This window comes from Ctenopharyngodon idella, chromosome 4, assembly GCF_019924925.1.
Source record: "Ctenopharyngodon idella isolate HZGC_01 chromosome 4, HZGC01, whole genome shotgun sequence".
NCBI lineage: Eukaryota > Metazoa > Chordata > Actinopteri > Cypriniformes > Xenocyprididae > Ctenopharyngodon > Ctenopharyngodon idella.
Window position 1 is genome coordinate 10,731,078 of NC_067223.1, and position 12,825 is coordinate 10,743,902.

General features: G+C 37.4%; 1 protein-coding gene across 2 annotated transcripts; it reads left to right on the plus strand.

Annotated features, from left to right (window-relative positions):
* The first annotated feature begins 1,993 nt into the window (after positions 1 to 1,993).
* fbxo18 (F-box DNA helicase 1) lies at positions 1,994 to 12,585 on the plus strand. 2 transcript variants are annotated; one of them, XM_051890067.1, is made up of 22 exons: positions 2,063 to 2,080; positions 3,205 to 3,329; positions 3,571 to 3,732; positions 3,808 to 4,280; positions 4,803 to 4,933; positions 5,406 to 5,538; positions 5,687 to 5,877; positions 6,061 to 6,135; positions 6,726 to 6,808; positions 6,910 to 7,078; positions 7,174 to 7,393; positions 7,613 to 7,700; positions 8,117 to 8,203; positions 8,369 to 8,505; positions 8,624 to 8,720; positions 8,856 to 9,019; positions 9,673 to 9,748; positions 9,989 to 10,192; positions 10,325 to 10,450; positions 11,221 to 11,327; positions 11,440 to 11,574; positions 11,652 to 12,585. In XM_051890067.1, the coding sequence occupies exons 2-22, from the start codon at positions 3,311 to 3,313 to the stop codon at positions 11,817 to 11,819; spliced, it is 3,045 nt and encodes a 1,014-aa protein (XP_051746027.1). In that variant the 5' UTR covers positions 2,063 to 2,080; positions 3,205 to 3,310; the 3' UTR covers positions 11,820 to 12,585. The 2 variants fall into 2 exon arrangements, with proteins under 2 accessions (XP_051746026.1, XP_051746027.1); XM_051890066.1 differs by lacking the exon at positions 3,205 to 3,329 and having other exon boundaries at positions 1,994 to 2,080.
* Positions 12,586 to 12,825: the final 240 nt, after the last annotated feature.

Genomic DNA, 12,825 nt, shown 5'->3' on the forward strand with positions numbered 1-12,825 from the left:
ATATATTGTGAACAGGAACAGGAGTTTGTGTCTTGACAGATAATAGCTGGCTAACATTTTGAGGGTCATGAGGAGTGCATGCAAAGACGCACTCTTCTGAAGGAGATGTCATAGATAGTCCAGCCACACGGGAACAGATCCTGACTCGAAACGACTCACACATTCTCTCATCAGGATTCTGAGCCGAGCAGAGTGTTGGAATCATTCTGCATACGTGCAGCTTCACACGGCAGGAATTCCCAGTCACCAGTAGCAGCATATGGAAAAAACGACAAAAAGGAACCAAGCACCACATGGCAGCTATTAATATTATTGCTCGAGTTGAATCCCCCCCCTCCCAAAAAAAAATGAGGTTGGAAAAATTTGGTAGGCTTTGGTTAAGTTAGGGTTTGGTAATGACTAAACAAGAGCCAAAACTTTAGGCAGGATTTAATTGCTATAGATGCTCAGAGAAAATAATGACAAGCTTGATTTGTGGTTAATGTAAATCATGTGAAAATTATGTGACAAATTTGTTACCTAGAGTACCATGCCAATGTTTTAACTTTTTAAACCTTGAACTTGAAATCAAAGATTACAATACTATTTCAGTTTCTATTTTTCACTTTTAATTCAGGGTATTACTTACCATTTCTAATGACTTTAGCAGTTGCCTTCACTCTTTTCCATATAATTACAATGAGCGGGAACAGAAGCTTCCAAGCTTGAAAAAGAACACTAAGGACCATAACAGTATTATAAAACTTGGATGCTATATTTCAAGTCTTCAGAAGTGATAGCTTCAGTCCCCATTCACTGCATGCTCAAGAGAGACCACAGACTGACTGAGCACCACAAAGCGCTTTTCACAGTGCCAAAGTCACACTTTCACCTCACAACAAGGCTAAACACGTCACTGTCCTTGTGTGTTTAAATGGCAAAACCAATTTTCCCTACATGCCTGGACAGCAGAATCCCTCCTAATATTCAAACACAGCCTTCAAGACTCGCCTTATCAAACAGTACATCAAAATAAACAAACGCTTTATTTGTATTAACTTGTAGCAGTTTATTACGTCATGCCTCCTTTTTCCCTGGTAGGAATTGCATGTTTACAATTTGAATCACTCTTCTTTGTAAAAGCTCTGGATTAGAGCATCTCTTATAAATGCATCTCCACGTACACATAAGAGTCTTGTAGTCTAATCTTCAGAATGGTAGCATGAAGTTCAAGCACAGAATAAGAGCTTTTGATTGATGTTTGGAGCAGCACAGAGATGCAGACAGTATTGTGTGCAGATGATGTTGAAGAGCAAGAACCACCCTTGAACATTTACCGACCGTAAGCGGTGCGTGCACACACTCGGTATTTTAGTATTATTTATATACTAAATAATAGCTTTTATTTTCATATTTTCAGTTTAAGTTTTAGTAATTATATTATGTGCTTTGACAAAACGCTACTTTTTTTTAGTTAGCAATAACAATGCTGACTCACACACACAATGGTTTTTATGTTTTATGGGGACTTCCCGTAAACATAATGATTTTTATACTGTACAAACTGTATATTCTATCCCCACCTACACTAACTCTACCCCTAAACCTACCTATTACAGAAAACTTTTGGCACTTTTACATTTTCAAAACACTTCATTTAGTGTGATTTATAAACTGTTTTCCTCATAGGGACCACAAAAAAATGTCCCCATTGGGTCAAATTTACTAGTATTTCTATTCTTGTGGGGACATTGGTTCCTATAACATAGGTAATACCAAACACATACACACTTTGGGTTTTCATGTTTCATGGGGACATTCTGCAGTTTTACATGTTCAAAAAACACCAGTTTTCCTCATGGGGACCATAAAATGTCCCCGCAAGGACAAAGATTTCGGATATTGCCATCTTTGTGGGGACATTTTGTCCCCCATAACGTAGGGTTTACCTAAACCACACACGCACACACTTGCAAAAACAAACAAGGTCAGTGAATCAAAATCCCTCACCTAAGGACAGGCTCCATGTCTGAGGCTCTTGGGCTGGACATTTAACATTCCCAAATGCCAATGTCTAACATCAAGGACACCTACTTACAAGGTAAATTGGTGTTAAGAATAATAAATTGTGGTTAAACATATCAATAAAGTAGCCTATCTAATGAGTTCACATTTATAATAGTGTGTGTGTGTGTGTGTTTGTTGTACTATACTAGGCTACATTGTTCACTTACACCAGTAATCAGCTCGCTATCAAATGAGGCCTTTACCGTTTTAAATGACTTTGATAAGCATTTGCCTCGATTACAGCCTACGCAGTTTATCACGTAATTTAAATGTCACAAAATTTATAGAAAAAACGGAATATATAATTTTATAACAATATCATTCTTCGTAAGAATAATATCAAATCGATTTTGACTGCTTTATGAACACATTTCATTGAAAAACGCACTGCTCATAGAAACTATTTCATTCCTATGTTCTGAACGGTTGAGTTGAGCGGAGGGGGCGGGGCTTAGCGAAGCGTCAACTGTCTCTCTGCTGCCATCTATTGATTTTTTTTTAACACTACAGAGAGGGCAGGTGGTTTTAAAGAGGGATAATAACAAACAAATAAAACAAATATTGTTTAAAAAAGGCAAAAAATATTTTGTGTTAGGTTGTTTATAGGATTTGAAATCATTTACCTTAGATAATTAGTTTATTAATTAACTAACAAATGCCACTGCCTCAAAAAAAAAAACAAGTAAAATAAAAGTCCGTTTATTTAAATTTTTTAAATTTACTTTTAGATATTTTAGTACATCAAATTCAACTAAATGAAAATGAGAAATTTTGGCAACTAGCTGAAATAAAATAAGTCACTTTTTTAATTACTTTATTTCAGTAAGCATGTAGGGTTGGATTCAGGTTGATTGGGACACTTTTCCCCAGTCATCTCAATGGCAAAAAGTGTCCCAGTCAACCTGAATTCACCATACATTATCAAAACGCTTGTCGAAACCTACTAGTGTAACAAAGGGAGAGTGAAAACTGCAGTACCACTTTTATCCAATAAAATCCGATAATAGGAATTTACTTTTGAATACTCAGAAATATATGACATTTATGCCGCTTCGGTCCAATCAGAATTAAGTGTCATAGAGAGCCATGTAATAATCCCTGGATTTGTAGAACTTTTATTTTGAAATAATGTCTGAACTTTAAATTTTATGGACGCAGAGCGGAAGTGGAATCCTTGTGAAGTTGTTGTTTTTGTTTCGGTGGACGCCTCCTACACAAGCTAAAATAAGATTGGTAGTTTGAAGAGTGTTGTCGTCTGTATATCATGGAATCGTCCATGAGAGGTAAATATTTTCGATTACATCTTTTGTTTTGCACTTTTCTCTTTGCGCGTCATGTTTGTTGTAAGTAGATACATATGTTTCTAAATAAATCACTACAAAGTCCAGTCAGTGCTGAGGTTCTAGTACGCATTCATCCCTGATTTTGTGAGTTTTGTCTGTGTGTTTTATGTAATGTAATTGCTTATTAGCTGTCTAATGCGTTTTACGTAGGTAATACGTGTTTTACATGTGTTTTCTATAGGAAGGGCCAAACGCAGGCACCTGGGGCCATCTGAATGTGATGATCTGGTGCAAAGCAGCTCAGGCAACCAGTCTCTCACACGGCCATTTAATGTCAACCTCAGCAACAGTAATCCAAACCGAGGACTTCAGCCCAGGACACCCACTAAAAGAAGCAGACAAGGTGATTTGTCAGTGCATTTTGCATCTTTCTGCACAAAATAGTGCTAATTTAACATCTTTAATTTTTGCTTTTAAGCTTCAGGTGGTTTGGACCAACAGAGGGGCATTACCGAATTCTTCTCTGTCACTGGAGTCATAAGCACCAGCCCCCAAAAAGGTACCAAGACTCCAGTGAAGGAGGAGAAGGTGGAAGAAGAGGAACCCATCGGACATCTCATTCCAGAGGAGGATAAGATGGAGGACTTTATGGAAGGAATCACTGAGGACATGTTCGATGATGACTTTGAGCTTGAAAGTACATTGGTCAAAAAAGAAGAATTGGTGGAAAAAATAAAAGAAGAGCATGAGGAGGACCTGGTTGAAGCCCTACCTGATGCCCACTACGGTCTGCTGGGAGTGCAGGGAGGACAGGAGGTACCCCAGGGGCACGTCCAGGACCTGCCCGAGGAGATCCTGAGGGAAGTGTTCGCTCACCTCCCAGCGGATGATCTCTATCGACACATCAGCCTGGTGTGCCAACGCTGGAGGGCCGTCGTCATCGACCCCCAGGTGTGTTGTTGATGCTTAAGAATGAATGGGGGAAAGTATGATTGGATATGATTGGTTTGTGCGATAAATCCCGCCTCTTGTTTTCGTGCACGTTCTCACGAATCGGTCTGAATGAAGGAAATGATGGTGTTAATGGGAAGACTAATTACGTCTAAATACGTCACGTCAAATTTAAACTTTAAATGCTTTAAATGGCCCAAAAAACATGATTACTCTGGGTTTTTTTTTTAGTAAACAATTAGCATGGTAAAATTAAAGGTACATTATTGTGTCTGTGACCATCATGACACCTGCAGTGTTAACTGAGTTTGATGACTGAGGAAAATAGATTGACCATTCAACAGCTGAACATCTGTTCACAAATGAAATATATTGTTTTAAATTGTTACTGTCTTTAGTTATTATTTTCGAATAAATGTAAAATGTGTAAAAATACTAACTTGATGAGAATTACACTTGGTTTTAATAAATGGAACAGTAATTACATAGTGTAAAAATACATATATTTGGTTTCTACCCTAGTTTCTACCTTGGAAGAAGTTGTACTGCAGATACCGTAAGCGGGAAAAGGAGGCTCTGAATGAAGTGAAGTCTATCCTCCATGATAATCAAATTATCAAAAAGGAGGATCTCTGTCTTCTCAATATGGTGAGGTAAGAATACACACTTCTCATCCAGTAAAGAAACCATTGGACTTAACACTTGTGCCTTTGAAGCACAACAAAAGAGGGTTCACAACCCCCACTTTCACACCCTTGAGCTGTTTGGTAGTCTACATCAGAACTGCTGATTGAGATCAAACCTGTTAGGTGTGACGTTTGTACATCAGGGGTCAACTCTAGTTTAATGATCTGCTGATTGGTCAGTTGATAGTCAGCAAAGCATCAAGATTGATAACATTTAAAATACTGGCAAAGTACTTCTAGTGCCACAATAGACAATACAGAAAATAAATGGAAAAAAGGTGAAAAGATATAGGGGCAACATAAAAAAAAAAGGAAATATACAATAAGGATGAACTCACATGCAAAAAATGGTATATAAAAGAACAAAACGTTTGTTAGAGTAATAATTTGCCAGTTTAGGTAAAATGTATATTCTTACAACACATGCATGATTTTCCAGGTACATGTCACAGTTCAAACACAGCAAACGGGTGAATGTGAAAGATGTGTTGGAGTGTGTGAAAGGACATCGGCTCTATGCTCACGCTGAAGGCTGCATCAAAGACAGACTCCCAGACATGGCGGATGATGAGGTAATATTATAAACCCACAGTTAACAATTACTGAAACTACTACTTTAGTGCCTTTGTTTTTGTTGCCACAATATGTATTATAATGTGTGTCAAGTTCCACTTTTCTGATGTTTTTATTCAATTACTTTTGTTTTGACTTGTATTACAGGGTCCGAACCCTTGGTCTACCATGGCCCTGATGTTGATTTTGGCTAACGAAGTGAAGGATGTCTTGGATCTGGTAGCTCTCTTGCGCAGGTCTGGGTGTCTGCTGACAGCAGGAGGAATCTCTGAGTACCTGTGGGCTGTGGCGACTTTGCTCCTGGCCATGAGAGAGAATAATATTAACATAAGCAACAGGTGAGAGACAAGGTCCAAACAGTAGTTGAGAAGATTTTTATTTATGGCAGCTGAGGAGCTAAAAGAGGGAATTTTCTGGTCATTTGACTTGCTGAATGAACACTATTTAACACTAACACTTAAAATAGACTGTTTTCTTTATTTTGTGGGCTGACCTAAATTATTTTTAACCTCCATCTTTAGGTGGCATTACAACATCTACTATGTGCTGCACTTAATGGAGAACGCGCCGCCTCCTCCGAGCTTGCATGACAACAGGTGGGCAGGATGCAGTATTTGTATATTAATTACACACAACTTTTTGTTTTAAAGAAGTTAATACTTTTATTCAGCAAATACTCATTAACTTGATCAAAATTGACAGTTGTTATTTATAATGTTACAAAAGATTCTATTTCAAATAAATGCTGTTCTTTTGAACTTCCTATTCATCAAAGAATACAGAAAAAGTGTGTCATGGTTTCCACAAAAAATACAGCACAATTGTTTTCAACATTAATAATAAGAAATGTTTCTTGAGCGGCAAATCAGCATATTAGAATGATTTCTGAAAGATCATGTGACACTGAAGACTGGAGTAATGATGCTGAAAATTCAGCTTTGTATCACAGAAATAATTACATTATAAAATGTATTAAAATAGAAAATAGTTATTTTAAATTGTAATAACATTTTATTGCGTTTTTACTGTATTTTTGATCTAGTAAATGCAGCCTTGGTGAGCATAAGAGACTTCTTTCAAAAATATAACAGCCAAAAATCATACCAACCCCAAGCTATTGAACAGCGTATATATTTATTACAAATAATATAAGATAATATTGTAATGATCTTCATCATATTTTCAGACAGCTTACCACTCACGAGCAACAGCAGATAATCAACCATGACATCCAGAATCATCACATTGTTAAAATAATGGCTTTTGCAGGTGAGGAAAAATCACTTTATATTATTTCGCAGCTGAAAATATTCGATTAAAATAAAGTGGGTAGTATTTTGTTTACATAATCCCATTCTTATTTGTCGCAGGCACTGGAAAGACGACCACACTCGTGAAGTACGCTCAGCAAAGACCACATATGCGCTTCCTTTACCTGGCGTTCAACAAGTCTGTGGCGATGCAAGCTCAGCGTTTATTCCCGCACAACGTTGAATGCAGTACCATCCATTCAATGGCCTTTAGAGCTGTGGGACTCAAGTTAGTCTATTAGCAGAGAAACATTCACCAAACAATCAGCTATTTTGAAGAATAAACAATAATCAATGATTATTTGTGTCTTTTCTGCTATGCAGGTATAAAATTGCGCGGAAACTGTCCAGTAATTTGCAGCCGTTTGATGTTGCGTGGGTCTTGCCTAAAGGACTCGGGGGATTCGTCAATGCTAAAGTGGTGACCCAAACCCTCCACAATTTCTGGGCGTCCACAGACCAGCGGGTTGGCACTCAACACGTTCCACCAGAGTACAAGAATACACATGGCAAAACAGTGAACCCAGACGACCAACAAAGAATGGTAAAGTGAAGAGATTATATCAGTTTACATGCGTGAATACAGCTTGTGCTTTTGGGAATGTTGTTTTAAGGGTTACTAAATGATAAAACAATTTAAAATCATAATGAAAATAGTCTAAATCGAATATCATGTTGAACTAATTGGGCTCATTTGTACTCATTTGTCAGCAGCAATTTTTGTGACAAAAAAAAAAAAATGCATTAAACTCTTTCTCTCCAGAGGTTTGCTGATGTCGCGCAGGATTTATGGGACCAAATGGTAGAGCTACAGTACAAAAGAGAGAGAGTGTACAACATGACCCATGATGGTAAGCACCAAAATTTGAAAATATCAGATATTTAAAGGGTTAGTTCACCCAAGTCACCTTCATGTCGTTCCAAACCCGTAAGACTTTTGTTCATCTTCGAAACACAAATGAATCTTTTTGATTAAATTTGAGAGCTTTCTGTTCCTCCATGGACAGCTACGCAATTGACACTTTGACACTTCAAAACGTTCATAAAGAGATCGTAAAACTAATCCATATGAATTGAGTGTCCAAATTTTCTGACGAGACTTGATCGCTTTATATGATGAACAGATTTTGTTCTCTTGAACACATGGGATGGAAATGGTGCTATAAATGTTTAAAGTGATATTCCAGTTTTGCGCAAAAGTTAAATTTGCAACTTTGGATGGAAACATGGCTCAGTGTTAATCATTTCTTTTGATTGTTGCAAATAGGATACCTCAAACTCTGGCAGCTGACAAGACCAGAGCTGGACCGGTATGATGCCATATTTATCGATGAAGCTCAAGACTGCACACCAGGTTAAAAAATTACCTATCATTGTTTGGTAAATTCATCCAGCTTTAGCTCATTTAAGATTACATTAAAATGTAGAAGTTTTTGGTTCTGGTATTTTATTTTATAATTATCTCACATGTATGCTTTTGTCTTAATTCTGTTCTGCTTGTGGTCTTGTTTTTTTCCAGTCATCATGGACATTATGCTCTCTCAAAGCTGTGGGAAAATCCTGGTTGGAGATCCTCATCAACAGATTTACACTTTCAGAGGAGCGGTCAATGCTTTGCACGCTGTTCCTCACACACACATCTACTATCTCACACAGGTAGACAAAACACTCACAAGGGAATTACAGATAATTATAAAGTATGCCTCACATACATCTGCCACTTGTTTATGGATAAATATGTTCAAATATTACCACTATTACATATTTTTCATAGAGCTTCAGGTTTGGCTCTGAGATTGCCTACGTTGGTGCTGCAATATTGGACAGTTGTAAAAAAGTGAAGCAGATATTGGTTGGTGGGAATCAGGAGGGTAAGTTTAAGAAATTATGTTTGGGCAATTCTACTAAAGAGATAATCGTTTATAAAAAAAATAAAAAAATTAAGAGATTTATTTTGGATTAAAGTATGAAGCTGTATAATTAAAATAATATATTCACATTTTCAGGAAGTGTAAGAGGAGAGGACACACAAACCTTGCAATGTCTGAAGATGGGACAGAAGCTGCCAGAAGGGAGCGTGGCCATTCTGAGCCGCTGTAATGTCACTGTTTTTAGCGAGGCTGTCCGACTCACAGACGTCAACCCCAGCTGCAAGATCTACATTGTGGGAGTGAGTGCATTATGCTTTTTTACATTTTCAACTTTCTTTAGTGGGTAATGTTGCTGTTTGAGCATGAAAAATGTCTGCAAAGTACAAAGTCACTACAAAGGGAGTTATTCTCTAGATCAGTAACTGCCTGAAACGCATTAGTAGTGTGTTGAAACTCATGGTTATTGTAAGGGGCATACTAAATTCCCCCCAGAAAACTTAGGACAAACGCACAGCATCCGAGGTGCAGGTCAAAGAGAATAAATCTGTATAAATTAGATCTGACCGCACGCTCACTTGAAAATACTTTATTATCCAACGTTTCGGCAAAAAGCCTTTGTCGAGGTATTGTAAGGGGCGTGTCACTTCTGAAACACACTCCAAACAGTTGACCGGCCAGCCAATCAGCACATTACACTATTCGGAAGGAGGGGCTTCATAGAGAGGAACTAAATAGTGTTAGACAGACTAGGAAGGGAGGTGCTGCAACAATGTTAAATATTGGAAAAATAAAGTGTTTTTTGAACATTCAAAAACAAAATCAAGACCTGGTAAAAGGGCATAATATGGCCTCTTCCTAATTAGTAATGATACAACATTGCCAATGCAGTGCGCTGCATTTTTCAGTCAGAAAATGTTCAAATGCTCAAAACAATTTTCAACCAAAATTTCAGGGTGTTGAAAACTTTGGACTGGAGAAAATTATGGATCTCTGGGTCCTGATGCAACCAGAGGACAAACGCAAGAAGGGTGAGTCACTTTCGCTTTAAAAGTTTTATCTTAGTCTCACTGTTTAACAAAATATCATAATTGCATTGCTCATGATGGTCTCTGTTGCAGTATTTTAGTTCTTGCTGTATTTTTATTGTCTGTAAAGCTAGCAAGTTATTTCAGATAATTATTAATGCCTTGTTGGATCTTTTAAACTGATGGTTGTTAAATTATGTTTTTCTAAAGTTTGGTTTGTTTGGGTTTGTTTCTCTACCTCAGAGAGGCTCGTGATCAAGGATTTCTTCATCCGAGGATTCTGCAGAGATAAGATGGGTGGATTCATGGGTCTGAAAGGATACGCCACGGCCTCAGAAGACCGCGAACTTGAGGCCAAGGTAGCTGTGGTGGAAAAATACAACAAACGCATTCCAGAGCTGGTTAAACGGATCTACGATCGTGCCCAGAGAAGCCCGCTGTACGCAGGTGAGTCAGACAGAAAGAGAGAGAGAGAAGAAGACTAAAGCACTGGTTTTGAGTTATACATACAGTAAAGTCACTGAGCGCATACAGCCCTCACATGCAAGTTGAATGTCTTTATCTCTCTTATTGTGACAGATTTTATCCTTGGTACGGTGCATAAGTCAAAAGGCTTGGAGTTTGACACAGTGGTTGTGACAGATGACTTCATGAAAGTGCCATGCGCTCGACACAACCTGCAGAGAGTGGGTGGTTTCAATGCAGGTTTGTGGTAATTTATCGAAAAATCTTAAAGAAATGAACAGTTCGTTTATCATTTGTACATTAGAGGAAGTATAAGATGGTTATAAATGACGGAAAACAAAAGCATGTTTACCTAAATTTGTTTAATAATAATTTATATAAAAAAAAAAAAACAATGGTGCTACATGTTGCATGCCATATCTAAAATCACTAAATGATTAATGAATGTGTCTGCACATATCAAAATAAAGCCCAGCTCTTACAGTTATTGCAGTCTCTCTATCTGAGCCTCAAAGTCTGTCTGGGCTTTAGCCAAGTGACATCTGGTAGATCAAAGTGTGTATGAAGAGTGTACATTTTTGATGATCTAAAATCTGTGGGTACATCCTGTAGGTTCCACCCATTTTAGCCAGTCAATAAGATGTTCTTTCAAAAAAGGCATTAAAAATAAAAAAAGGAATATTGTATTTTATCTTATACATTTTACTGAAATGTGTAGAAAGAATCTTATCCCTTAAAGGGATAGTTCACCCTAAAATGAGTAAAAAAAAAGTCATAATTTACTCACCCTGGTGTTGTTCTAATGCCATATGGCCCACAAAAGCTTGCACTCATCCATATAATGGCAGTGAATAGCGACCAGCATCAAGCATTTCAAAAAAGATGTAAAAGTATCACAGAATGATCCCATGCAACACTTGCCGTATATTCCAAGTGTTCTGGGAATATACGATGGGGTTTGGTAAAAATCCAAATAAGCATAAGGCTGAATATTTGCTCTCTGGCTGCAGCAAACGTCCCAGATGACGAGTGGAACCTGTTATATGTGGCGATCACACGAGCCAAGAGAACGCTGTACATCACCAAGACCATCAGCAACATCCTCACATTCACTGGGGTGAGCTATTGCTGTTTCATCTTCATTCTGATCTTTATAATCCAAAGAATATCCAGATATCATGACATTGAAGCATTATTCTTAAATTTCCCCGCCTCTTCCTCTTTCACAGGAGTACTTCCTGAGGTCAGAGCTGACCAGCACACTGCTCAGTAAAGACCCGTCCCTCGTCTGCTCCATTGAAGACTGCCAGAACCACATCACCGCAGACTCCGTCCTCAGCATGTCCAGACTCCCCATCCGATATGTCAGTGTCTCTTTGCTCAACCACTCGTTTAAGTTCAAAAACTCACTTCCTGTATTGATTACATGTATGTGTTTCAGATGGACAACGCGGACGCGGGCGGCGTTCTGTGTTTGACCTGTGTGGTGCAGCGCGTTGGACCTGCAGCCTTCCTGCTCTCTCCTCCTGAACGAGTCAGATCCATGACCTATACCAATGAAAGAATCGAGCTGCCCATTAACGTCGCCATGCTGTTATCCTTACTTTAAACGCCATCATGTGCCTTTGTGTCTTTTGTGGTACTTCTGCAAAGTTCACGTATATGGATTAATCTAGTCTGCTGTGGAGGCTTTTTTTTTTACATTTTTAGTTAAATTTATTTAAGAATGTTCTGTAACCATTTTAATACTTCTTAAAAAAAAAAAAAAAAAAAAAAAGATTTTCGCTTTTCATCTCAAAAAATGTTCTCCCACATTGTGACTTGCCCTTTTTGGGATACAGTAAACATTGATGTCACTAAGCTTTAGAAGGGCCTCTTCAAGCCCTTGACATTTACAGTATTACAGTTGTTGTAAACGACACAATAGCTGATGAGGAACACTAATGTTTAAGATTGTGTTTATGTCCGTGTTTGTAACATCAGTGACGTGTGGGAAGAAAAATAACCATTCCTACATATAGTTTCACATGACGGATTGTGTAATTAGACTAACTTAAGTTTTGCACTTTTATTCTTTCACTTTGTTATATATTTATTGTCTAATCTTGTTTTTGTTTCCCCAAAGATTTTTTTTTTTTAAATTTAACTCTTTGAAAAAGTATGATCATAATTTATGTCATCTTTAATTATATTTTTATCATTTGGAAAAAAAAAATGTATGTTGAATCATTTTCTAAAAAATATTTTTTGTCTCAAAAGACATTTTTTATTCAAAGTGACTTGTCTGAGAGTGTATAATCATATGTATATCTATGTTGCTTTACAGACTAACTAAATATTGGGCAGATCTGCTACCCAACAAACATCTCAACAAATTGCAGTGTTTTTCTTCAAACTTAATTATTACTTGTGAACTTGGTTAAACGAAACTCCATTTTTATAGTGTTAGTGTGTGTGTGTGTGTGTGTGTGTGTGTGTGTACAGTATAGTAGTGCAACAGTAAGATCCTTAGATTGTTTAAATTAAATTAATAAATGAAAGTATAATTAATCATATACATAAATGTACAGTATCAAGATTATAAAAGTCATCTTTTATAATGTGAATTGTATATT

Excerpts from the sequence above, each read along its gene's own strand:
- fbxo18 (XM_051890066.1), top strand. The coding sequence starts at position 2,044 with ATGCCAATGTCTAACATCAAGGACACCTACTTACAAG. Across the intron at positions 7,394-7,612 it reads CAGACGACCAACAAAGAATG|AGGTTTGCTGATGTCGCGCA; the intron begins GTAAAGTGAAGA and ends CTTTCTCTCCAG. Across the intron at positions 9,020-9,672 it reads GCAAGATCTACATTGTGGGA|GGTGTTGAAAACTTTGGACT; the intron begins GTGAGTGCATTA and ends CCAAAATTTCAG.